General features: G+C 39.3%; 1 protein-coding gene across 2 annotated transcripts in view; it reads right to left on the bottom strand.

Annotated features, from left to right (window-relative positions):
* Positions 1–25275, bottom strand: part of stx8 (syntaxin 8) — a 52205-nt gene that overhangs the window by 9819 nt on the left and 17111 nt on the right. For both annotated transcript variants that reach the window (XM_079265211.1, XM_079265212.1), the window contains exon 7: positions 7544–7645. In XM_079265211.1, coding sequence (XP_079121337.1) covers positions 7544–7645 — 102 coding nt within the window. The remainder of the gene's footprint in view (positions 1–7543; positions 7646–25275) is intronic.

Here is a 25275-nt window from a genome sequence, read left to right as displayed (position 1 = left end):
ATGCCAACTGGATTCTTAATTTTCTTATATTCGCATGTAGTTCTGCAAGTTAAATCACTGTAATATCACTCCGTTACAGGTATCACCATAGCAACGCACTGATCAGCTGGCTTTTGACAGGTGAAGGAGAGAAGCACCCTGTAGCTTGACAATGCTTGTTTAGCAACCAACATAAAATAGTTGCAAGTTTTGTCAAAAAGAAATTAACATTTTTTTAATAAAAATGTTTAATGTGTTGGACCATGGTGTAAGTGGATTAAACAACTCGAATTTATGCATTAGACGGTTATAATGCACTTTGCATGGTGTTCTAGACTCTGTGTCGTATATAATTTTCAGATGATAATTTCACTGGTTGACAAATCAGATGCATCACATACTTCAGCACTCTTTACATGTTAACCAGCAGTAAACCATTTACTCTGAAGCCCTGACTTGAATAAGCTATGGAAATGGTTTAAATATTTCTAGATATCTGGACTCGCCAGTCCCAGACACATTGTTGATGCAGAAACATCATTAGTGAGATGTTTAACGTAAAACAAGCCTCTGCTGTCCTGACTCACACACATTCAGTTGCCGTTTCTAGTTGCTAAATGTGCAGCATGTTCAACAACAACAGGAACAAGAACCAGAAGGAAAGACCTCAATGACTTGAGCTCACTAAGGTTTCAGCGTTACACGTCCCCATCAAGCTAAATGAGTGTTTCCATGGCAACCCCAAACAATTATAGACTTCATGAAGTAATCCTACTCTCTGTCCAACACTCACCAGCAGTCTTTTTGGATGCATCTCCTAACAGATACCTACTTAAGATGCAAGCCACCGCTGGGATTTATGGGGCTCCAGAAGTGACCCTCTACAACCTGAGGATTAGCTTTGTTGAGTAGCGTACTGGTGCGCTGGTGTTGTCAAATGATGATGCTCCAACTCACATTACACTCCAAGAGATCTCTTGGCCCTGAAAGCTAATCTGTCACACTAATCCTAGCAAACTCAAAGCCACTCCTCAGTTTCTGCCAACATCAGCTGAAGCCAGCAGTAATGACTGAGAAGCAGTTTTGTCCACTTACTCTGTAGTGACAGCAATGGATTAGAGGACACAAAAATAAAGATAAAATGCATTCATGGCCGGATGCAGAGTGGAATGTCACAATTCCTAACATTCTGTATAACATTACATTCATTTCATTGTTTCACAGCTACTTGCGTGTTCTTCTCATCTCTAAAATTGATGGTTCTGGCTGAATGTAAGAGGTGGGATTATTGCTGGACAGTAAGAAAGATGCCCTCCAAGTTAGACCCCCGGTAAAAATGTGTGGACTGACATGGCTACTCTTGTATTAGATACTGTCAAAAGTACTAAAATGTTGAAATAATTTAATTCAGTTTTATCTGTACTTGACCAACTTACAACACATTCATCTTTAAATATGTTACAGACAATCAAATCACTGTGATTCAGTTAAAAATCCACATTATTCCAACTGTGTTTATACAAGCTAATTCATAAAAAATAGGTTTAAAGTTTTGCATTGAAGCACTGGGGCAGAGGGAAGCCTGGGCTTTCCTGCTTTGGCTGCTGTCCCCATAAGCAGACCACAGGGGCCCTTGGTTCCCACATTGTGGAAAACGCAGATGGAATTGAAGAATTTGACACTAAAAAGGGAATTTATAGTGAAATGTGGAATATCGAGGAATTTGCCAACATAAGGGTGTGATCTAAGAGTTTAAGTACGTGGTTAGACATATAATACATGAATATTGGGAGTTTAACAGCACATAGATCTATGTAAATACATCAATTCTATGGTCAACCATCAAAACCATTCTTCCAATTTATAACTATTGATCAAACATTGCAGAAACAATATGTACGATGTACAATATAAAACATACATTTTGCACAAACAACTAACTTTTTCACTCTAATTTGATGTTGAAAACTATGTTATGTGTGTGGTGTGTAACTATGATAACGTCAGACTGTACCTCCTTGCTTACTTCATACATATAACTATTCTATAAATGTTTAGTTTAAGTCTATTAAGAGGGGAAATATTTAGACTATATCACGCTTTAATGCCTACAAACAAAGTAATTTATGATGGTAAGAATTTAAAGCATAGTAAACAGAAAGCATAGATTATTTTTTTATAATGAATAAAAATAATTTGACAGATTTTATGTGATTGGGAGATTATTGGGAGAGATTATGGTCAATATTTTCAAATAAGTAAAATAATTAAACAAAATTTTTCTAATTTTAATTGATCTTACTTGTCTTCTTGGGCATTACAGCAGCAGAATGATCATTTGGCTACTGTGTTGTTTTTTCCTAACTGAAATCAAGAAAAATAATGAGCAAAAAACATTTTGTATATTTTTTTTTTGTTTTTAATCTACAAAATTAAGCAATATAAAAGAATTGCGAGAAATGTAATTTAAACAGAATTGGCACCCAAAAAATCGTTATCGAAGTGGGATGAAAGCATATCATCACAGCCTTATAATATAATGTGATGTTTTGTTTTTTATATCAATGACTGGCTCCTGAATCAAACCTAATAAAGTCAATTTTGTGATATTGGCAAATATCTGAATTTTATCCACTGAATTGATATAATATCCAGTGATTAACCCTTGTTACTGAGAATTTATGGTGTGCGAGTACTTCTGAGAGTGGCTGCTATTCACTGGCTGCTGCAGGAACATGCGGGTCCCTCCATTGTGGTGAGATGCCCCATCCTGCAGCTTAGCTTCCACGTGAGCAGCATTCAACCGCGGACCTCTGGTGCACGTTTGTACAAAAAGTCTACAACGCCCCCATTTTAATTCTGTAAATGTCTGCAGATGATTAATATTGACAATTTAAAAATAGATGGAAATGTTTTTACCTTCTAACAACTTCAGTTTGTCCTTTACAATGTGGCAGCTACCGTAAAGCATGCTCTCTGCTGTCCAAGCCAGACGATCCCAACTTTTACAAGGACACGGCTGAGACATAACACCAAACACTGGCTTTGGATGAGCTGAGCTTTCAAAAATAAATAAAGCCTTAAAGCGAAGGAATTATAAACACACTGCCGTGGAGAAAGAAGGAAAGCCCTCCAAACAATTTGTGGCATGTAGTATTTTCAGTTCTTTCTCTGCCTGACACAAAGACGAGTGTCAAACAACTGAGGCGGCGAACAGGGGGATGACAGAGAGGAATGGAAAAAAGAAAAGAGAGCAGAGAGGTGTGAGTGAAGAAGACCATGGGGAATTTTCCATTCAGCAGGAAAGTCTAAGATTAACAGACACACATTTCAACACGCCCAGACATTGGCAAGTACGTTCTTTGAACACACAATAAAAAATTTGCACACTTTTGCAATGAAAAACCAAGTCCGATGGCCAGATGAAACGTCTCGTTTCATGGTTTCATACAGACACGTTTATAAACGCAATGTTTTCAGCCTGAAACTGAGGAGGAAGATAGAGGGAGATGTGGCAGCAGGAGAATGAGTTTAACAAAAGAATAGAAAGAATCCTGATTCTGACACAATGTGAGCTCTGGGATCTTCAAACAAACTCGCGCTCGGGCGCCATGGGGACACGACCAACAAAATAAAGCATTCTGGACGCTGACCTTCCTTGTTGCATACCCTGTTTCTGTCTGCGACTGCCTGTTAGCCGGCGCTAAACAATGCATCCATTGCCATGGAAACAGGGATTGGCCTTTCATGAGGCAAAATGAGTCTGGCTCATGCTGCACCATTCCACAGGTTGGCTATAGAAAGCCAACACACCATCATGGGCGCCATTTCGCTCTGAAGAGCATTACAAGAGTTAAACGGGGGCAGACACTTTGTGTAAATCAGGGATGTCAAAGTCAAATACACAGAGGGCCAAAAAAAAAATTGGCTATAAGCCGAGGGCCGGATTGGTTCAATGTTTATTAAAACATATTGAAATTTTTGCACGTAGCCTATTGAACCAAGACCTAACACAGTATATTATTTAATGATTAAATGAATAATCAGGTAAACATTTTTCAGCAGGCACACAGACAAGAACAAACTGCCTTAAAAAAAAATCACATGTCCTGTACATTAAATGAATAAATATTTTCTTATGGCTCTATCAGTAAGTTAAAGAGAAAACATTTTCAACAGGCAAACAGCAAAAAAGCAATTTTCCTTCAGAAACAAAATAAGTTCCTTATATCAAGATAAATGCATAAATGAAACTGCATGCATTATAAACTGAAAATGCAATATTATGCTGCTCTATTATCCTACCAATTACTGCTTCAAATAGTAAAATGAGAAAATATAGAATAAATCAAATCAGTTGTGTTCTTTCTCATGGCTCTTATCTGCAATTCCCCCTGAGTCCATTAACTGAAAAATAAATATAAATAAATAAATAAAATACAATAAAATAAAATGCAAAAATATATGCCACACAGACAAAATACTCTGTGTGTTTCTTACGTTTCATGGTGCCTTCTTAGATTGTATTCTTTCATTACAGCCAAACTTTCTCCACACAGAAGACACACAGGTTTGCCATTTACCTCAGTGAACATGTACTCTGCCTCCCACCTAGCTTGAAACCCCCTGTTCTCAGCATCCACCTTCCGTTTAGCCATTTTTTGGGGAGGAGGTATCTGAAAGTTGACATCTGCTCTGACTGCTAATGAATGATGAAGCAGAGGTCTGCTTGCTGCGCTGCAGTGAGTTCGCGGGTTACCGTTGCATTGTGGGAAATGTAGTATTGGTGCGTGCAAAACACCAGCGGGTGGCTACAGCCTGCGGGCCGGTTCTAATACTAATCAAATATCATCCCGGGGGCCATAGATAATTCATTCGCGGGCCGGATTCGGCCCGCGGGCCTTGACTTTGACATATGTGTTGTAAATGATAAAAAAAAAAACAAACAAAGGAAGTACATGGTAATGGCAAATCTCTACAGGAACATGTCAACTCATATATGGAGTGATGACATGCTCTGCAACCTTCAAAAGACATTTCAGGATTCAAGACAATCCATCTCCCTTCAGAGCCTGGGTCGTGTTTGGAGTGCACGACAGACAAAGCTGGTCCACCCTCCATTCAGTAACAACACACTCAACACAAACGAAGCTCGTCTTCATCAGCTTCACTTTTCAACTTCATCAAGCACCATTCTTCCTGCAGATGAGGCCCAACTGGGAAAAGTCAGAGTGATAAACACAGTTTTCTACTGTAAACTGTGAAGCTGTCAGATTAAAACGATGTATGGGTAGGAGCGTTTGACAACAGCTGTCAACTTCTGCACAAGTTTGATAATGACCCATTCATTTGAATCATCTTGCTGCAGGGAGACACCTAATACCTGCAGGATACCTGTCCTCGAGGACCGCAGTTGGTGATCCCTTAACTGGAAAAGCAATCAGAGAACGCAGACCTCCAACAAGTTTGTCAGAAAAAAAACACAGAAGTCCCCCCCAGTCATTTTTGGGTGAAGTTGCTAACAACTGGATAAACATAGGATAAAACAAAACCTCCTTGGTTACAGTGTGGGCATTAATACTGCAACGATTAGTCGAAAAATTCGACATCATTGACAATGAAAATTCACTGACGCGTCATGTTAGAAACGCCTGTAATGGCGTTGCTAATAAAACGCTGCACCAGGCAACTTAACAACGTTTACCAACCACAGCTCTTCAGACAGTATAAGAACTCCAAACACCAAGCAAACGACGCAAAGCACCACAGGAAGTGCTGGAGGAAGTACTGTCATTTTGTGCAGCGTTTTTGTTTAAATAACGAAGAAGAAACTGACGGCGGCGCAACCTGTTTCCAAAGTTTGGGGATATTTCACGCTAAACAAAGAGTCAAACAGATTAAATGTGTCGTCTGCCACGCAGAGTGAGTGTACCACGGCAGCACGACAGTCATGCATGAGCATCTGAAAGGAAAGCACCCCAGAGTCATGGTTTCCAGCATTCCTGATGGCAAAGTTAGCATTAGCGAGTAGCGATGTGCTGTTGTTACCTCTGCTAAAAAGCTTCTGTTTTTACCAGAGTATATCTGTTTGAGTTCAAGATAACTCAGAAAGTTATGGAGAGATTTTCATGAGATTTTCTGGAGTTGTTGGAAATGTGAAAAGGAAGAAGTGATTTAATTTTGGTGGGGATCCGGATCACCATTTGGATTCAGGAATGTTTTAAAGGAGTTTGGCCCTTTTTACCTACAAAACAGACTTTTTCAAGATGTAAATAATAATTTCAATTCTACGAAAATTAAGATCTTAAAATGTTTTATTTATTTTGTTTTCCTTTTGAGGCAAATTCTGTACAGCTTGGATATGACACTATAGCTAAGTTTGAATGTTTCAAACAAAATTAGTAGTAAGCTGTTAAGCTTAAATTTAATATTCAGCTGGTTCAGGAGTCGTTCTTTTAACTTACTAAAGGACATTATGTTGGGACTGACTGGGAATCAGGGGCACATTCATATGATGCAAATGAAGAGAGTGGGGTAAAACATAAAAAGAGTAAAAAGAGCTGCGTCAACTGGAAGCACAGATGGTGGGTGAGACAGAAAGATTCGGGACTAATCGAAAAAAATTATTTACAGATTAGTTGACTTTTAAAATAATCACTAGTTGCAGCCCTAGTAGGTGCTAATATGAAACTCCACTATAGATATAACTATAGACGAAGCCACATCTGTTTTTGGAGTTGCGCCATTTAACGGGGCAGCCATTACTGCAGTTGCAGGTCCATTTATGCCCAATCCAGTCCTGCTATATGCCAACACCTGAAGATGTGCAGCAACATGGAGAACAGGACTGATAAGGGACTCTTATCTCCAGACTTCAGACCTCAACATACAACTACACAAGGCCTATTAATGCTCCCTTAAGTAGATAAACTGTTATGTCCATTTTAAACGTTGTCATACGTCGCCACCCTCGTACCTCCATGTCTTTTACGTTGCCATGGTTTTTTAGTCTCTTCATCCATCTGTCCTTTTGTGTTCTGTTCACCAGTTGGTAGCGGTAATGTCGCGTTATAAAGTTGTCTGAAAACACCAGAAGAAGAAAACCAAAAAGCCTTTTGCTGTTTCCTTCAACCTTTTTCAGTTTTTTTTTTAATATTTGGTAGCCTCTCCATCCTTCTCTTCTTGTTTCTCTTCTTCGTCTCGTTATTTTCTTTCACTGGTTGCGTGTCAGCTTTACAACTCAACACTGCTCCCTACAATGGTTGGTGGTATTGCTCCGTTTTCTGCAACAAGTGATGGATAGCTAAGCCCCTGGAAAACAGACCGAATTACCCACGTAGCCGACGCAGGAGACGGATGAAACTGTCCGTGTAACGGTTTTCTGTGTCCAGCATAAACACCTTCAGTGGGAATTTGTGTGTGAGTGTTTGATTTCAGACACAACATCATCGTCATGCCTTCTACAACACACCTGATCTGAGAGCAGAAATGTAGTTATTTTCAGTCGCGTTCTGCTATCTCTGATGCCCCGCAGTGCTTTGCAAGTAAAACAAGGAAGTCTCACCACATGAGGCTGACTTTGTTTCCACCAGCTTCACTCTTCGTGTTTCATTACGAATCCTGTCATCCGTCTTGTCAACGAGATGTGCAAGGTCATCGATGATTTCTGAGAATAAAGGAAAGGAAACATCAAGTTAATTCAGCTCATTGAGTACAATTTTGACGTAATTATGATGTCCGCTTTTCCATTTCTTACACAAAAGACCGTCTTCCCATGTTTTGTGAAATTAAAGAAATTACTCTAAATGACAGAGAGAAGCTGTGCCGGAGATTACATCAGACCAGCAAATTCAGGAGGCACAGACTGTGAATGGACTTTTGTAAGTGGTTGTGAAAGTATGAAGAGCACTATTCACCCTTTAAACTGTTTCACTACACCCTGAATCCAGCATGGATTTAATCAACACCTTATTGTTCATGATGTTTAAAGACGCAAGCTGGGGCTTTGGAGACAGTGCCTGGGCATCCAAAAGGAAGATAGCATGTTTTCCATGAACATGTCTGTATTTTACTTGGTGTGTGTGCGTGTGTGTGTGTGTTTGGCACCGTGGTTCAGTGCTTTCAAGTGGGACTTCCTGATGTGAAGGCCATCCAGATGGAAGCCTGTGTGATTTGTTAGAGCTAGCCGCTGTGTTGACATGGCATCTCCAGAGGTCTGGCCCAACAACAAAAACAGACAACGGCTGGAGGATGGCCAACTCTGGATTCGCTATGGTAAACTATGAAAATGTGACATCAGCTTCAGATCATATCAACCGATTAAGGCCGTGACTGACTTACAAACTGAACGAAACCAATACAACCTTGAATAGAATTTCATTAGATCTGCTCTGGAATATGAAGATGGATGTAAGAGAACAAAAATTAGCTAAAAACAACTTTGCTTCCTGTGAAGGCCATCCATCACCTGTACTCAAGATGCCGACTGTCACACTGATGGAAAACTATGAACAAACAAATGAGGAAACATGTGAGTAATAACTTTCAAAACAACATGCCTCATTACTCGTGTTATAAATCAGAAGATTTATGACGAAACACGACTGAAATTGTCCATTTCATCTTGGATGTGTTATGTCTGGGCTTGGAGATCGGTGTCCTGTTTTTTATCTTCGCTCCAGCATTGATGACAGGTGCTGTCCAGTAGCCTTGTATGTTGCAAAAGAAGCAGCAAAGTTTCAGGGAAAAAGGGGGGGAAATGGCTGAATTAGAAAGAAGTCAGTAAAACAGAAAGCAGCCTCTGGTAAATGAATGTTTTACAGCAGTGGGAAACTAGATTCATTCACAAACCAGAACCAAACGCCAATGTAAACAGACATTCCTGTCAAGTCAGGGAATAACATTTTGTTGCGGCTGCTGTATGATCAAATAGTACCAATGCAGACCGTTCCAGTGTTTCTCAAACGGGGGCATATGTACCTCTGGGGGTAGTTGGAGACACTCCATGGGGTTTATAAGAAACCAAACAAAGACAACAAATGTCTTTCTAATTTAACACAACTTCAGTTTGTATTGTGAAATATTATTATTATTTTTTTAGGTTTATTTTACCTTGTTTTAATCTTTTCCCTCTTATTTCTACCCCAGTGTTTTCCTCATTGGGACCCTGCGTGCCGGGGGGCTATGCTTGCTCGTTGCTGCCGCAGCGGCCACCCTTGTCTGCGCATTTGTTGGGTTCCTGCACTGCAGCCTTACGTTTGCAATGTGGGTATATCGACCATTACTGGGGAGGTTCCTATGGTGGTGACCTCTGTCTCCAGTACTCTATCTTCCTTATCCTCCTCAGCTGCTGAAAAAAGTGAATCAGTGTGTTCATACCGAGCTGGCGCTTAAAAATTATAATCACAATCAAAGCAAAAACGGTTCTTATTATGTGGTTTTCCATGTTGTAGCCGAAGCAGAAGGTGGAGTTGTTTTCTTTTCTCCGGTAGACATGAGTACGTCACCTCTGCCCTCCTTTCAATCAAAACCATTCACAACCCCTGGATCTAAAGCAGGAATAAGTAAAGTTAAATAAATTAGTTTTTCATGTAAACCCCAATTCCGAATGATAATTTCCATGTAAATGCGAAGTAGAATACTTTTAACTCTAAATTATTTAATTCCAAACCATTAATTCTGATTAAAAAAAACATGTAATCATAACAATTGTAACATAAATGGAAACCTTTGGTTTAGGGGGTAATTATTCTACAGTGGCTACAATGCTAAAAAGGTTGAAAAGCATTGATCTAATGTATTGTTTGTTTTAAAAACTGGGTAAGAAAAGATAAATCTAACCAGTATAAAATCAGAAGAACTTGTGTTTCCTCGCTTGAAAATATAGTTTGTGTATTCACTGGCATCAGGTGATTAAGATGCAGTAATCAGTTGTTGGAAAGTCCAGAATATGAAATAGAGAGTACGAAGAAGATGCTAGACATGAGACAAGCACATGCAGAGTCCCTGGAGACTCCCACATAATCATCCAAGCATCAGGCAGCAATTTAGAGGGAAGAAAGTCTTCCTTTACGGTCAGGGAAGGGGTGTAGACGCAGCCATTTGTGCTGCATGCCACTCCATCTAGTCATAGAGGATGTTGTTAGGCAGCCAGTGCCAAGTTTCTTGATTCAATTTTGGCCCAACAGCAACATCTCAATTCATCGATGCGCTCCCCTTCAGGCCAAAGTACATCAGGGCTACAACTTGATCTCACTAAAAACCGTCACAGAAAAGTCAAATAGTTCTTTAACACAGTGGCCCTACAAGATATGAGCCTCTCACATGTGCAGTCTTTCAGTTCAGTTGATTTTTAAGTTTTTTTGTCTGACAGCATCATCTTTAATGTCCAGCTGTGTTTTCAGAAGCATCTAATACTGGCTTGGACATGTTTTACTGCACAAACGCCCATGTTTGTTTGTTTTTCCCAAGCAGCAACCCAAGCAAGTTAAAAGTGAAACCAATTCAGAAGTGCCAAAACCTGCAGTTCCCCCTTCATCCACTAGGGGCTCCAATAACAGAGCAAATCCCCGTAGACTCCCATGTTAAAAAGACCAACTTCACAGCAGAAATAAACATGTTTACAGCCAGGTTAATATTTTAAGTTTAAGGGGGGGGGGGGGGGGGGTATTTGGTATCTGGCGGCAAGAAGACCAGATAGCCAGATAACAGCGAGCTAGTTTAGCCCACATACCTCTGGCAGCGCGTTAACTACCATTAGCTTGGTTTGCTACAGCAGCTCGGAGTTTAATGGTTGTCAATCATTCACCCTCACCCTTACAGCTCCCCTGTCAGCTCCAACTCTTTTCCAATTATTGTGTTTTCCAGGAGTGACAGCAAGTGTGCTGATGCAAAAATGGCGACGGAAGGAACCACCTGACAAGCTTTAATTAATCTCTTCAGCAAACTCAGGGTGACGATACAGAGGCTCCGTCCATTTTTTTAATATACAGTCTATGGCAGGGGTAGGCAACTCTGGTCCTTGGGTGCCACAGTCCTGCAAATGTAAGGAGTTTCCCTGCTTCAACACACCTGGAACACATCAGACCTAATTATCAGACTTGTGCAGCGCTTGACATCAAACTCTGCACAAGTCTGCTAATTAGCCACTGATTTAAATCAGGTGTGTTGCAGCAGCGAAACTCCAAACATTTGCAGGACTGTGGCACCCAAGGACCAGAGTTGCCTACCCCTGGTCTATGGCTTTTTCATATAAAATGCCACTGATTTTTTTTATATATATATTTTTTTTTTATATATATTATGATAATTTGTTTCTTTTAGGGGAATGACATTAACATGTTAATTACAATTAATTAATGAATAAAGAAAAATACAAGTGGAAAAAAATGAACACATTTAATCGGAGTTTGCGTTTCAGCATGGATGTTAGTGCACAATTTTCTCGTACATCGATGACAGATACACTTGGTAACAAATCTAATGATTTTTTCTGGTGTATGTGGAGATTTTTTGGAAACTGACATAAAAGTATATATTATTTACATCTTCTCAATAAGCAACAAGTGCTGCCGAAGGCTCCTCTCCCCATCCAAAACACAAACAGAGTCTCATCTGGACGCAGCAACAATTCAAGCCAAGATTTACTCATCAAGATTAAATAATTACAAAGCCTTTAATAAATTACATTTGTTTTTTCAAGTCCCACTCCTAGTTTCTGTTTTAAGATGCACTGCTTGATACATTTCATTACATAAAAATTCAAACTTACTTGGTGAATTTGTCACAAGTTTACTAAATTTGATAAGTTTTTTGGTTTTTTTCTCTTAAACCTTATCCATTTCTACTGTGGACAGCAACTGAATATAAATTAACAATCTAATAAGCTCATTATTTTCACTCTGAAAGAACTAAACTTTGCTTTTCCTAATTATTTCCACTGTCTGTGCAACACGATGCCATTAACAAGCCGTCTCTGAGCCGAGGGACTTGTTACCGAGAACACGGCTGTGCTCTTTTAACAGGAAACAAAAACAACAAATCAAAAATATTTGTGATTGGTTTTAAAACGTATGCAATGCCATAACGGAGTAGTCATTGGACAGCAATTATGTAGAACTCTAAAGAAATAGTGGCAAACAATCTATTTGATGAAAGACAAGTCGCAAACCCTACATTGTCTGTATTTCAGTGGAACAATGACCGTATCACTCAATGGTATCCTAAGGAGTGCTGGTTTTCAAGAACAATGCAAAAAGTAATGCAAGCATGTACATAAAGTAGATAGGAGGATGTGTGGCGACAGTTTAGGATTTTGGTAAATGTACTGTCCCAAAAAAAAAAAAAAACCTTTTAACTCTTGCGTCATGTGTATTTTTTTTCCTAAAACACCAATATTGTTCCAAAAGCATGCAAACCTGTGGCATCTAAACAATGGTCCTCTTCTTGTTCTCAGCTACATTTTTATTATAAAAAAATAAAACGACAACAATGTACGTAAAAAGCAGGCCCTTCTCTGTAAAGGCATGAGAGCAATGAAGCACATGCACCAATGGGAGACAGATGTTGTTCTCTCATGACATCACCTTCTCCCTCATGCTGCTGACTCTCTGAGTAATCTCAGCACCATTTCACCTCCTCTTCCAGCATTTTGCAGGTTTTTGTATAAACCACCTTTTCCTGTGACCCGTCTGCTCGCTGGAGGAGAATAAGTTAACACTTCTCGTTCCATCTTTGCTGTCAGCGTGTTCTGACATGGACATTCCCTAGTGATTGCCAGGATGAGCGGCTGCTGGTTGCAGGGCCACACTTTCATGCACACACTCCAAGTGAAAATTTAGATTTGACAATTAACCTAGCATACCTAGCTTTGGACTGGGGAACAAACAGGGCGGTCGACATGGAAACTGGAGAAAGGTCTGCTTCAGTTCCCAACCAGGACTCAAACCAGGAAGCTTCTTGCTGTAAGGGAACGGTTCAAAGCACCAACCCACCATGCAGCCTTTTGTTAAAATAAATCCACATCAATCTAAACTCAGTGGCCCAAACAGACAGCACAAGCACAGAAATATACAAATTGTTGTAAGATACTAGTTAGTATCAGTCGAAAATGCATACAAAAAACACACAATATGCGCAAATCTGGTGACCAACTGTAAGAAACGTCTCATTGCTGTGCTTGCCAACAAGGATTCCTGTACCAAGTACTAACTAAGGTTTTGTTTGGGGATAAAATACTTATGTCACTTCATAAAATGCATTTTCGACTGAAATTCTGTCTATACCCAAAATCAATAAATAACTGTAAAGATTTGAGTCTGTTAATTTCTATGGAGCTGGGTAAATTGATTTTTTTTAAAAATTATATATATATATATATATATATATACATATATACATATATATATATATATATATATATATATATATATATATATATATATATATATATATATATATATATATATATGTACAGGATATATACAGTATATATAGCCATATCCATAACAGGTAAAAAGTCATCTTTCAGCTAGTTAAGAGCTTTTTCAACAGATCAAGCTAAGCAACACAGAGTTTAGCTAGAGGGGCCTAAATGCCAGCTATTATATTATATTATATTATATTATATTATATTATATTATATTATATTATATTATATTATATTATTGAATCGGACAGCTACATGGATCTGTAAATTCCATACATTATGTGTACTTTTCTGTGAAATTTTTCCCATAAAGTAAACACCAGTCATTCCAGCATTTTTTTTTTAACTTAACTAATGGATTTACAGAATATGCACAGTGTAGATGGGCCAGTTCAAGTGTCAATGGAACTGTAGATGCAGGGATTTACTTAAAACCACACTTTTAAGGTGGGTTAATCTGACTTTCTGGATAGTTTTGACTTTTGTTGGACCAACATGTTTACGTGCATTTTGAAGGCATGTTTCAGCCAGAATAATGCTCCAAGTAGATTTTTTTTCCAAAGTCGTTTAATCAAATCGAAATGAATTTTATATATAAAGCCCTTTTGACAAATAAAATAGCACAAAGTGCTCCACATAATAACACACAACTAACAGTTTTAAAAGCACACACACTAATCCTAATCTTTTTCTCACACTATAAAGTTTATGAAAGAATTACTGGACCAAATCAAAAGTCTATGAACAACTCATCAGCTGAAATACAAGACTTTTCTCGCCAACATTGAACTGAACACAATGTATTTAAAAATAACTCGCTCAGATGAGGTGCATCAAAATTTCCCCAGCGCTAAACCAACGTTACCAACGATTCACTTGCGCACTCAAGCATAACCAACCAGAAAATCTGTGTAGCATTGCCAATACAGTCCTGATCTAAAATGCCAAGTAAAGGTGGCAAGAAATGTGCTGTAGACGCAGCGTGCACGTCAACTCATCTGCTCATCATATTTCCGGTATTATTACATAAAATGAACTTAAACATTTCTGCGTCAATTAAATTCACCTTCTTTTGTAAATACAAGTCAAAACATCAGCTTTATCTTTTAATTTTAACATAGTTTTGATGTCAATCATGTGATCGTCAAACATTGATTTTTGCTGAAAAGTGGGAGGTTTTCAGGTACAATCTTCTCTGTTTTTGTCCAGATGAGTTGTGTTATGGGACCACCACACACTCAGTTAACCTTCTAAACATCTGGCCCGAACTGATTTTCCACATCTGCACAAATTAGTCTCACTGCTGGACATCATCGGCTTCTCAGACCCCAATGAATGAATCTGTGTGTCCTTCCAAAAAGCAGCGACAGGTACTATTTACTGCATCATTACACATTTTCTCCCTCCAAAGCAGAGCTGACAAAGTGATGAAGAGTCTCTTGATTAATGCCTCTTTTGCATGTTTAGACCTGTCAGTGAAAATATATTATTTATTTTTTGGAGGAAACAATATGCCTGCTAACTGAAAACTTGTTGTCAGTGTAAGTTTAAAATCAAGACAATAAATAGAAAACAAGGTACAAAAGCAAATGCGTGCATATTCACAAGAACTTAAAAGGAAAAAAATCTGAATAAATGATTTTGTTTATACAGTAAAAATGTGATTATTTGGCTCTAATGCATAAACTATTAAAAATGAACATGTAAATGGATTAAAATGTATGTAAATGCACCAAACTGGTGACTGACTGCTCTGCCAGCAAGGCTGTCGCATTTCTAACCTTAACACCAGCCATCTGTGTGTCAATTTGAAACTGAAACCTGCTGTGTGTCCTCACACAGTCTCACCTCCTTAACCCGAGTGCATTCACCAGGAGATCCATCACCGCCCATGATGGACACCAAAAAGAACGACCAGCTGATAAATGCCTTTCTGGAGGTTTAAACAAAAAAGTCCATCAAAGTAACCCATAAATTAAAAAAGACCTCCAATACAAGCTCAGTTCGATCACGTACACAGACACTAAACACAACATCCTTATAAAATATGGGAAACCAGTGGGAGATGTTTTGTAGAACCAGAGCATTTGGATTTCTCCCATACATTCAGACATTTTTATGTAGAGTAGGATTTGCTTTCTGATGTTTGTGCAACACAAATCAATTCAATCTGTAAGCAAACTGGGAAAAACAGAGGCGATGCCTTCAGCTTTATTAGGAAAACTATAAACTTTCAGACTAACACGTGCAATTAATTCTAATTTCAAGTATTCAAGTACAAGATGCAAGTATATCCCAACCACAGAAAAGTAAAAACAAAGCCATGAGAAGTGGATGGAAATGAAAGGAACGTTGACAAGTTGTTGCATGACGATTAATCATACTTGTAGACTGATTAAACCTAAATACAGCGGCCATATTCACAAATATTTCTCATCCCATATCACCAGGCAAATTTGGATATCAGAGTATTATTTACAGTAAATACACAAGTCATGTGCTCTCTTGTTTTAGAATTAATAACAAAAGGTTTAAAGATCTTAAAAAAAAAAAAAAAAGACCAAGCAAAGTACAAATCTGACATGAAGTGTGATCATTACAAGGCTGTAAAGCATCACCCCTCCTATGGCCAGGTGCCACTGAACAATGCGTGCGTGATGAGCATGAGGGTGCCAGCAGCAGCGGCGGCAGCAGCATGAGGAAGGGACCACCCTGTCATTGGCACGGCAACGCCGAATCAGCAGTGGTTCCACCTCATCACCGCCATCACACTTCATTAAAAAGAGGCACCATGGAGGGGGTGAAATGTCAAAAAACTGAGAACTAATAATAAAAAATATGAAACTGAAAGGGTTTAGTTGGATAAAAGTCACAGGAAATGAGAAAAATTGGGTTATGGAACAATAATCAGTTAATCATCCTGCTACCATCCTACCATTTTGTTACTGTGGCGTTCATTACATGACTATAATAAATCTCAGTGCGCATGCTAAACCTTTAAAGACATTCCTGTTGATTAAAAACATAATTAGCATGGTATTTTCTGTTATACCTATATACAAGTTAATGCCATGCTAACCAATTTCATCCCTTCTTCTCTACAAGAAAGCAGCATCATATGTATGCATGAGATGGTTATACTGATGTGTGCAAATGAACTCATTGCTTACACATGAACAATTTAAAATAAAAAAGTAATGTGATGATAGTGTTGGTTTAATACGGATAAATAAAAACTTTTTGTTTTTGGGCTTTCAACTAAGAGAACCAAACCTGATTGATGGAGCTTTTTACAAGCACTGTGAGGAACCAATGGAAAAAAGTCTCGTCTTCACTCCCACCAACGGTTAACTGTGACGTCGTTGCTGTAACCTTACCTGAGAGGAATACCAGCCGCATCACACTAGATACCTCAGCTATGTAATAATGTAATGCAATCACAACACAATGTCTTCCTTAATCTTAATCAAAGATTGAAGGTCTTTGGATCCACCCTTTTGGGTTGGATTGGTTGGACTGGTACCGCAATGAAAGCTCCGAAAACAGTTTAGGTCCGATATTAAGGTTCCATTCCCAGTTTTTGCACATGGAAACACACACACACTCACAAAAAAAAACAAAGAAGAAACACTCTCCGAGCATGGCCTACCCAAAACCGTTGGTGAAAAGAAGGCTAAATAAGCCAACACGATGAGGTCGAACAACCTGTGAACCAATCCACTTGTAAAATCTCTCATTCTGCACTAGTGACAGAAAATAAATCTATGTTAAGTGATCAATAGCTACCTTGCTTGAAAACGGACCAATTTACAAACACAACTGATGCGTAAACTGTTGTCTATCTGCATAAGGCTGCAGTGGGGGGCCACCACCCACCCAGACGAGGACAATTACCATGCCAATAACCCCACAGTCCGAGCAGGCCTGGCTTCTTCCCTGCCTTTCAAGGTGGGGGATCATTTCAGCCTCAACTCTTCATGACTTTTGATCATAAGATACAGGAAAGATCAGAAAACTAAAGTTTGCTGAATGTTGACAGTAGAAACTCTTTTAATGCCTGGTTCTTGTGGAAAAAAAGATGGAGACAGCAAAGGAAGAGATCTCCTGAAAGAGTTTGATTAGACATTCAGAGTGGAAATTAAACACTGGAGTTAGGACTTGTTGGCACAACAGGGCAGAATGTGAGATGAACGACTGAGAAGTCTTTTAATACTAAATGAAACCCTTGTGGAGCAGTGAATGAAAAGTTTAGCCACCAAGAAGCCTGGAAAAGCTTTCCATCCCAACAGCTTCCCACATAATTGTGGGCAGCACCAAGTGGTGAAGGGTGCTCAGCAAACAGCAAAGAAATGAACTATTAAGACCACATGCTCCACTGTGAGCTATTAGCGCTGAAAAACATGGCTGGATGCACAATCAGACCCAGTGAAACAACATGCATGTACAGAGTCACACGCACAGTGTGAACATGTGATTATAGTCCAAGCTGCACACTTCCCTATGAACTGCTCACTCACACACACACACACACACACACACACACACACACACACACACATAGAAGTCAGATAATCATGATGTACCTATTGGATCTGACAGTTCATCTTCATCAGTGGTATAATTACACAATTCCTCCAGCCGATGAGCAAACAGAAAAAGTTGCTAATTGGTGGAGGGGAGGCGGAAACCTCCTCGGAGGCATTAAATAAATGAACAAATCCTGCGCCAGGTCTCATGACTCCCTCGTCAACTACTCTAAACTTGGAGAGCAAAAGAAAAGAAGAAAGCAGGCGGCCTTGAATCATCGCAGTTGGAAAGTAAACCCTTAGAGGTTAACTGAGGATTATAATTGCTGAGCTACACGGCTATCTACGCTGCCCACCAGTGGGCTCATGTGCCAGCTACACAAGAGACCCAAAATCAAGACAAGACAGTTCCTGATGTGTATAAGATAATGAGAAAAAAAGAGTTAAAGAGTAAAAACTTCTAGTTTGAATGTTTTACTGCTTCTGAAGCTCAAACTAAAGACAATAGTAATTATAATCAAGCATGCTACAATTTTTAAACCAAATTCTGAGATAGTGAGGCGTTCACACATTTCAGATATGAAAGTGGAAAAAATCTCAGATACCTACGTTAGTAAGTTGTGGTGAGAGGCTGCTTTAATTTCCATACACAAACAATATAATTACCATCTCCTGCTTCAGTATATTGATGATCCTTTGTGCCAGAACAGCAGTCAACCAACCAACCAGACCTCTGAAGATGCCCCATGGCAAACAGGTAGGAAATCATTTGCAAGTTGAAGAAAAAGAAAATCTACAATAGACGCTCAGCTCTTTACAAATGTCTCTATATTTCCCCCACTTCTTATAATCTTTTGATGTTGTGAGATAAATAATAAATGTAAGCTCTTAGAAAAGCTTATTCAGAGTGTTGAAGAAATAAAAATCATATGTGTTAGGAAGTCATAAAAAGATCAACAACTGCACTTTACTGAACTGTGGAGATGAACTGTTAAAGGCGTAAATGTGGTTTTTGAGCGACAAACAACATAAACTGTCATCAAAATAAACTATACTATATTATTTCTTTCAAAATCTGGATTTTGTGGGTCAAAAATGATTCAAAACAGCAACAGGGTAAAACCAGGTTTTGTTTTTCATGATGCGGAGGTAAACTTGGTGCTCCATTTCAAATCTGAAAAAAGCTTCCAGCCTCTTCCCTCCAGATGCAGAAAAGATGGATTCACCTTGCAGCATGGAAGCCACTCCCACCAACACATCTGTACGGATGGGATCTTATCTGATGTTTAGCTAGTTTCAGAGAGTTTGACAAAATATTACTGCAATGGGAGAGATTTGTGCTTTTGAGGAGACCTGTTGACCCTCAATCTGGCGACAGACAGATAAACTGAATGCCAGTTTATCTGCTCATGAGGTTTGGTTTGCAATACACGCCGCTGCTTCATAACAGTGTTACGCCATCACAGCGCGAGACAAGTTCTCTCTGGACGACCTTCTCAGCAATGATCCTGAGGAAAGCACAGATTTCCTCAGACCTCCATGGAACGGTGCTCCGTAAGTCAAGTTTTCATTCTTCTAAACCAGTGTTTTTCAACCTTTTTTGAGCCAAGGTACACTTTTCCACAGGAAATGTCACAAACCAAATTGTTAAAAAAAAAAAAGAAGCCGATAATTATAATTTAAAGTCCATCTTTTCAAAGAGTCTTACATAGCCATCAGATAAACACAAGAAAAGGGATTTTTGTGATTTTTTTCCCCTTCTTTTTAGACCAATTAGGTGCAGTTGGATGATCTCTCACGGCACACTAGTGTCCCACGGCAGTGGTTGAAAAACACTGTTCTAAACCACTTTATCTCCTAAACAAAGATAAAATAAAAAAAATATATATCTGCTGCTCTGGATCTGGAGCCAACCCGGCTTTGTTTTTACAGCAGGTTGTACAGGAATTGACTTTTGTAAAACCAATCAAAGGACTGCAACGTGTCATGCGCCACCTTCCAGGTTGGATTGGTTAGTTTGGTACCCAGTGAAAGTGTCTCAGGTTAGATGTAAGGGTACTCTTTCCAAAATAAAGCGCTCCCATCCCACACCAGTTGGTGGAAACGAGGCTAAACAACCAAACTCTGGCCTACTGACAAATGTCAATCTCGGTCTGCTTCATGTGATGCAAATACAGGAAGCAGACTACAACATTAAGGGCTTTGTGAGTTCAGATAAGAGCGTTGTAGGTAGACATATCCAAATAGACAAACATGCAGGACAATAACCAGGAGAAATGACTTGCAGTCATATGTGGAGGAGCACAGTAGTTTGGCTGGTCCGGGACTGCCAGAAGTTGTCTAGCATTGACCAATAGATGATCAACCAAGTCTTTATTCTACTAAACCACTCAGAAGGATATCCAAAGTACAGGAAGTCTGCATAGGTTTTGGTGATATTCATGAGTTTAGACTGAGTCTTTGAACAATCCAACACTTTCAGCAGTGACTCAAATATGTCACAACAGCCAGTCGGACAGAAAGAAAGACGACTCAGATCAACCATGAGATAACAGATAAAAAGCCTCTTCAGGAGAACATGTTGGTTCAAGCGATCTGTGTGGTGCTCACGACACATAAAACAGATATAAACCTTTTAACGAGATAAAAATAAGCTGATAAAGTGTTTGTTGTGTGTTTCGTGCTGCAAAGCATAATTTTCAACCTTTGTTGTGGCTCTTGGGATTGTGTCTGGATGTGCACATGCAGCCTGATCAGATAACTGAAGGAATGGATACAACACCGAGAAAAAAAGCCACATGAAAGCTGGAGTACTGGTGACACTTTTTTGCAACATTAATAAGAGAACAATTTATGATGATGAGACAGCCACAAACAGTGTGAAGGTTTAGAGATTGTTGTCACTTTAAGAGCCACCTGGGACTTAAAACACGCCAATACAATAACAACGTAACCCGTGTTATGTCTAATATTGTCCAATGCAGACACGTTAATAATGGGGAAAAAAAAAGTTAGGTAGGTCTGCATGATGGCATCGTGGTTAGCACTGTGGACTCACAGCAGGAAGGTCGCTGGTTTGATCCCTAGCCGGGGCGAGGTTTGGACAGTGGCCTTTCTGTGTGGAGTTTGCATGATCTCTCCATGTATGCGTGGGGGGATAGGCTCCAGCTTCCTCGTGACCCTTCATCGGATTAAGCGGTTAGGATACTGAATGAATGAAAAAGTTAGGTTATATATATATATATATATATATATATATTCTCAGATGCTCTGGTAGTGAGCGTTTCTCCTTTGCCGAGATAATCCATTCATAATCCAACTCACAGAAGTGGCATATCATGACGCTGATTCGACAGATATGTCAACAATATTTAAAGGAAATGTTCTTTTGTGCATGTAGAAAAAGTTTACAATGTTTGAGTGCAGCTCACAAGAAATAGGAGCAAACACAAAAGTGTGGCATTTATATTTTTTTTATTAGATTTTATTTTATACATATATATATATATATATATATATATATATATATGTGTGTGTGTGTGTGTGTGTGTGTGTGTGTGTGTGTATAATACACGCACACATACACATATATAAACTCTACCTCTTTCAATCCAAGAAATCATTTGTGCCTGGAATGGACTGCTCTCAGCAGAAAGCTACTGTTGTCTGACATCTAATATAACTGACTTGAGTAAAATAAGATTAGCCGTACATGTACTTCTCTAACTAGTAACGTTAATAAGACAGATGTGGCATCTTAAAGTTTGCAGACTTGCAAAGTCATCATGGCTCATGATGTGATATTCTGATCTGAGGATGACTGTCGTGCAAATGTTGCGTCATATTTCTGGCATTTTCACCATAATGGCTGCTTCATTTACTTTCCAAAGCAAATGATTGATATCAAACCTGATATATCAGGTTTATATCAAACCTGAAATCTAAATATGTTGTCTCTTCAGTTTCTTTAAGCTGTTTCATAGACTTCATCTGCGCTGCTTGCAGTTTTCTCAAATGTGTGTCGTCTTCTTTGTTGCAAAGTCTGGCTGATTCCTTCCGAATCAATCACAACCTTCCACTCGACTAAATTCATCCTCTCAGATGGAAATTTTCCTCTAATTTTTGTTGAGAAGAGTCCTCTTGTTGTCTAGATTTTATCATTTTGTTTTTGTTGCTGAGCATGAGGGGACGTCAGGTCTGCTAACAGCAGCAGAGATATGTGGCTGAGCATGTGCTTCACATTTGTTTACTCCGTTACATGAAGCGCTTCGTTTGTAATCTGCTTTTCAGTTCAGGTTTCCTCTGCCAATCAAACATTTTGACGGAGATGATCACTAACTGATAACTTTTTATTCTTAGTTTTATCACTCACAAGTTCCATCGATGATGTTTTTCTGAGATTAGCCCACCATGCTTTGTACCACACAGTGTGTGTTTGTCAGCATGCGTGTGAGGTCCTGCATTAATGCTTTCCTCAAACTCCGTCTCATCTCTGACTGGTTAGTGGTCTCTAATACATACAGCCTGTGTGCCAATCACAACTTGACAACATGTGCTGGACATGTGGTGTGCTGCTCTCAGTAAAAAAATAATAATAATCATGAAAAAAGAAGAAGAAGAAAAAAAAAAAAAAAGACCTCGCACTCGGACAGGGGATTTACACGCTCATCTCTGTGAACACTGCTAAAGAGCAGATGTAATGCACATATGTGAACTTGCACTCGCTCAGTCATAAACACATGAAAACACCCGGCAGATGAAGGTGAAATCTCCTCCCTCTGCCTAAATGGGAACCACGTGCTAGCTGCAGGTTCAGAAAGACATAGCAAAGTGAGTCTTCCAGTCATCATGTGGGATGATCCACGCTTTCCTGAGACAGTGGAGAGAAAAAATCTGCTCACCACTCATCAGATCTTTGATTTTAGCCCCCAAACCGGTTAGAAATGACATGAACAGAGCAGCAAATTTGTTCCCGCTGTCACTTGCGTTAGCCAGGCCAAGGCTGAGTCAGTCGAAGGTGCTATGAAATGGCAGGGAATCCTTTTCCCCGAGCCAACACAGGCCTGGCAGCTGCAACTGCAGAGGTTCCCTAACACCACAACACCAACACATCAGGCTAATGTGTTTCCCCTGAACAATCAGACCACAAACGCTCTCCAGGGAAACGTTACAGCATCAGTTTGCTGTTAAATGTGCACACGCCACAAGCTCCAGGCGATTCTCTCTGCAAAACAACAAATAAACACCCCACCTCGCGGTGCAAAAGATGCAATCTTTGTTTTCAACAGGTAACATGTATATATCTTATATATAAATATATATTATATTTTATATATATATTGTATATCACGTCTTTAATGTGCATTGTATATAGTATTTTGCTCGTTTTGCTTGTTCTTTAGATTTTTTTTAACTCGTAGTGGATTTTAGTTATATTTTTATTTTTATTATTATTATTTACTACCTATTTGCACTATCTACTTTGTTTGCACCTTTCATTACTATTTGCACCCTCCTTGTTGTTTCTGAGAGCCTATGTAGTGAATTTCTCCACTGTGAGATAAATAGTCTTATCTTATCTTATCTTATCTCTGTAATCCACTGAGGTAAACTTCCCCATTTTCATATAAAATGTTGATACTTGATGCGTTTCATGACTGAAGTATTATCCAAACAGACGGAAAATTCCTGCTTCCATTGTCATTCACAGCAATGCTGGAGAGTTTCCTGTGTTTTTCCTCCAGGAAAATGTAGACCAGACTAAACAAAACAAAGAAACATCATTGTGGAGCAGAAATTCAAGCTGGACAAGAAAACACATCAAAATAAGGAGCTTTTCATATACTACACAGGTTTTTTAATATGCTGAAGCATACCATTAGAAGCTCTGTTCTGAGTTTAGTCCATCAATATGATGGAGACAATTCACATAAATCTGTGGTTTATCACCCAACACCAGGACACGCCTAGCACACGGCTTCAACAAGTGACAGCAAATGGCCTCACAGGTGAAGCGGATGAGCAACTGTTTCATTTATCCAGAGAAGGACACTAAGAGTCAGATTTCAGCTTGTTCATCATGAATGTTTAAAGCACTTTGAATTATCTGTACATGAAATGTTCGACACAAATAACCTCGCTTTGCCGTTCCACCAGCAGCAGCCTGAAGCGTTGATCCTGACGGCAGGATGGATCCATGTTGTTTCCAGCAGATTCTGATCCTACCATGTGAATGTGGAGCTGAACTGGAGACTCATCAGACCAGCAACGTTTCTCCATCTTCTATTGTCCAGTTCTGGTGAGTCTGTGTGAATTGTAGCCTCAGTTTCCTGTTCTTACTGACAGGAGGGAACCCGCTGGGGTCTTCTGCTGCTGGAGACCATCTGCTTCCAGGCTGGACGGGTTTTCTCAGTCAAAGACAATATCTTGGTTTGAACCACTGGTTATTGTCTTTCTTTCATCTCCAACCAGTCTGTCCATTCTCCTCTGACATCAACAACTGGATATTTTCTCCATTTCAGACCTTCTCTGGAAACTCTCAAGATGTTTTTTTTTTTTTTTTTATTAAAATCCCCATAAATACTCAGACCAACAACCATGCTACATTGCCAAATCCCTGTTAACAAGCGATCTAACCAGTGACAGTTTAACTATGGAGTAAAAAACCAGTGCTCTGAACAAAAAAAGGGACTCACGTTCATCGAGAAAAACAAGAGAAGCCACAAATGTTTGGAGACTTTCTTTTAATTATCGAATTATGACCATTTCCTGACTGTGTTTAACCCGAACTGTTTCTCCCATATTCCTGGTTGACGCGAGTCGCTAATCATTGTTCACTTTTTGTCCTGAACAAATCTATCAGAGTGAAAGAAAAGGCCTGAGATGACGATGGATGCAGAGATGGATAAAGAAGGAATTAAAGCACAAAGAACTATGATAAGAACTTAACCAGCTGGTTAAGCTGGCACAGACCGGCCGATGCGTCTTCATTTAGCAATTTGTCTTCCCATCACATATCTATTGATTTCACTGCTGTTTTATTTAAATGTTCTGGAACAACTTTAATTCCCTTCATATCGAGTGGCCTGTTATTTGCATTTTCTAATGGGAAATCAAACCAAAAACCACTGCAGAGTGGGTGTCCAACATCATCCCTCCATCATCTGTAGCTCTCAGTTCACCATAAAGTCCAACAGCAGTTGGGCGATGTGGAAGTCACACAACATCAGGCTTTCTTTTGCAGCTCATTGCGAGCTCCACATTCCTTTGATGGCTACATCCTTCTGAACATCGCATCATGACTCTAGAAAATGCTCCTCGCTGCTGCCAAACTTTCACTTTCCA

The sequence above is a fragment of the Telmatherina bonti genome (assembly GCF_933228915.1).
Source record: "Telmatherina bonti genome assembly, chromosome: 3".
Taxonomy (NCBI): Eukaryota; Metazoa; Chordata; class Actinopteri; order Atheriniformes; family Telmatherinidae; genus Telmatherina; species Telmatherina bonti.
Note: the sequence above shows the minus strand (reverse complement) of the source record. Positions and strands in the feature narration are given on the sequence as shown.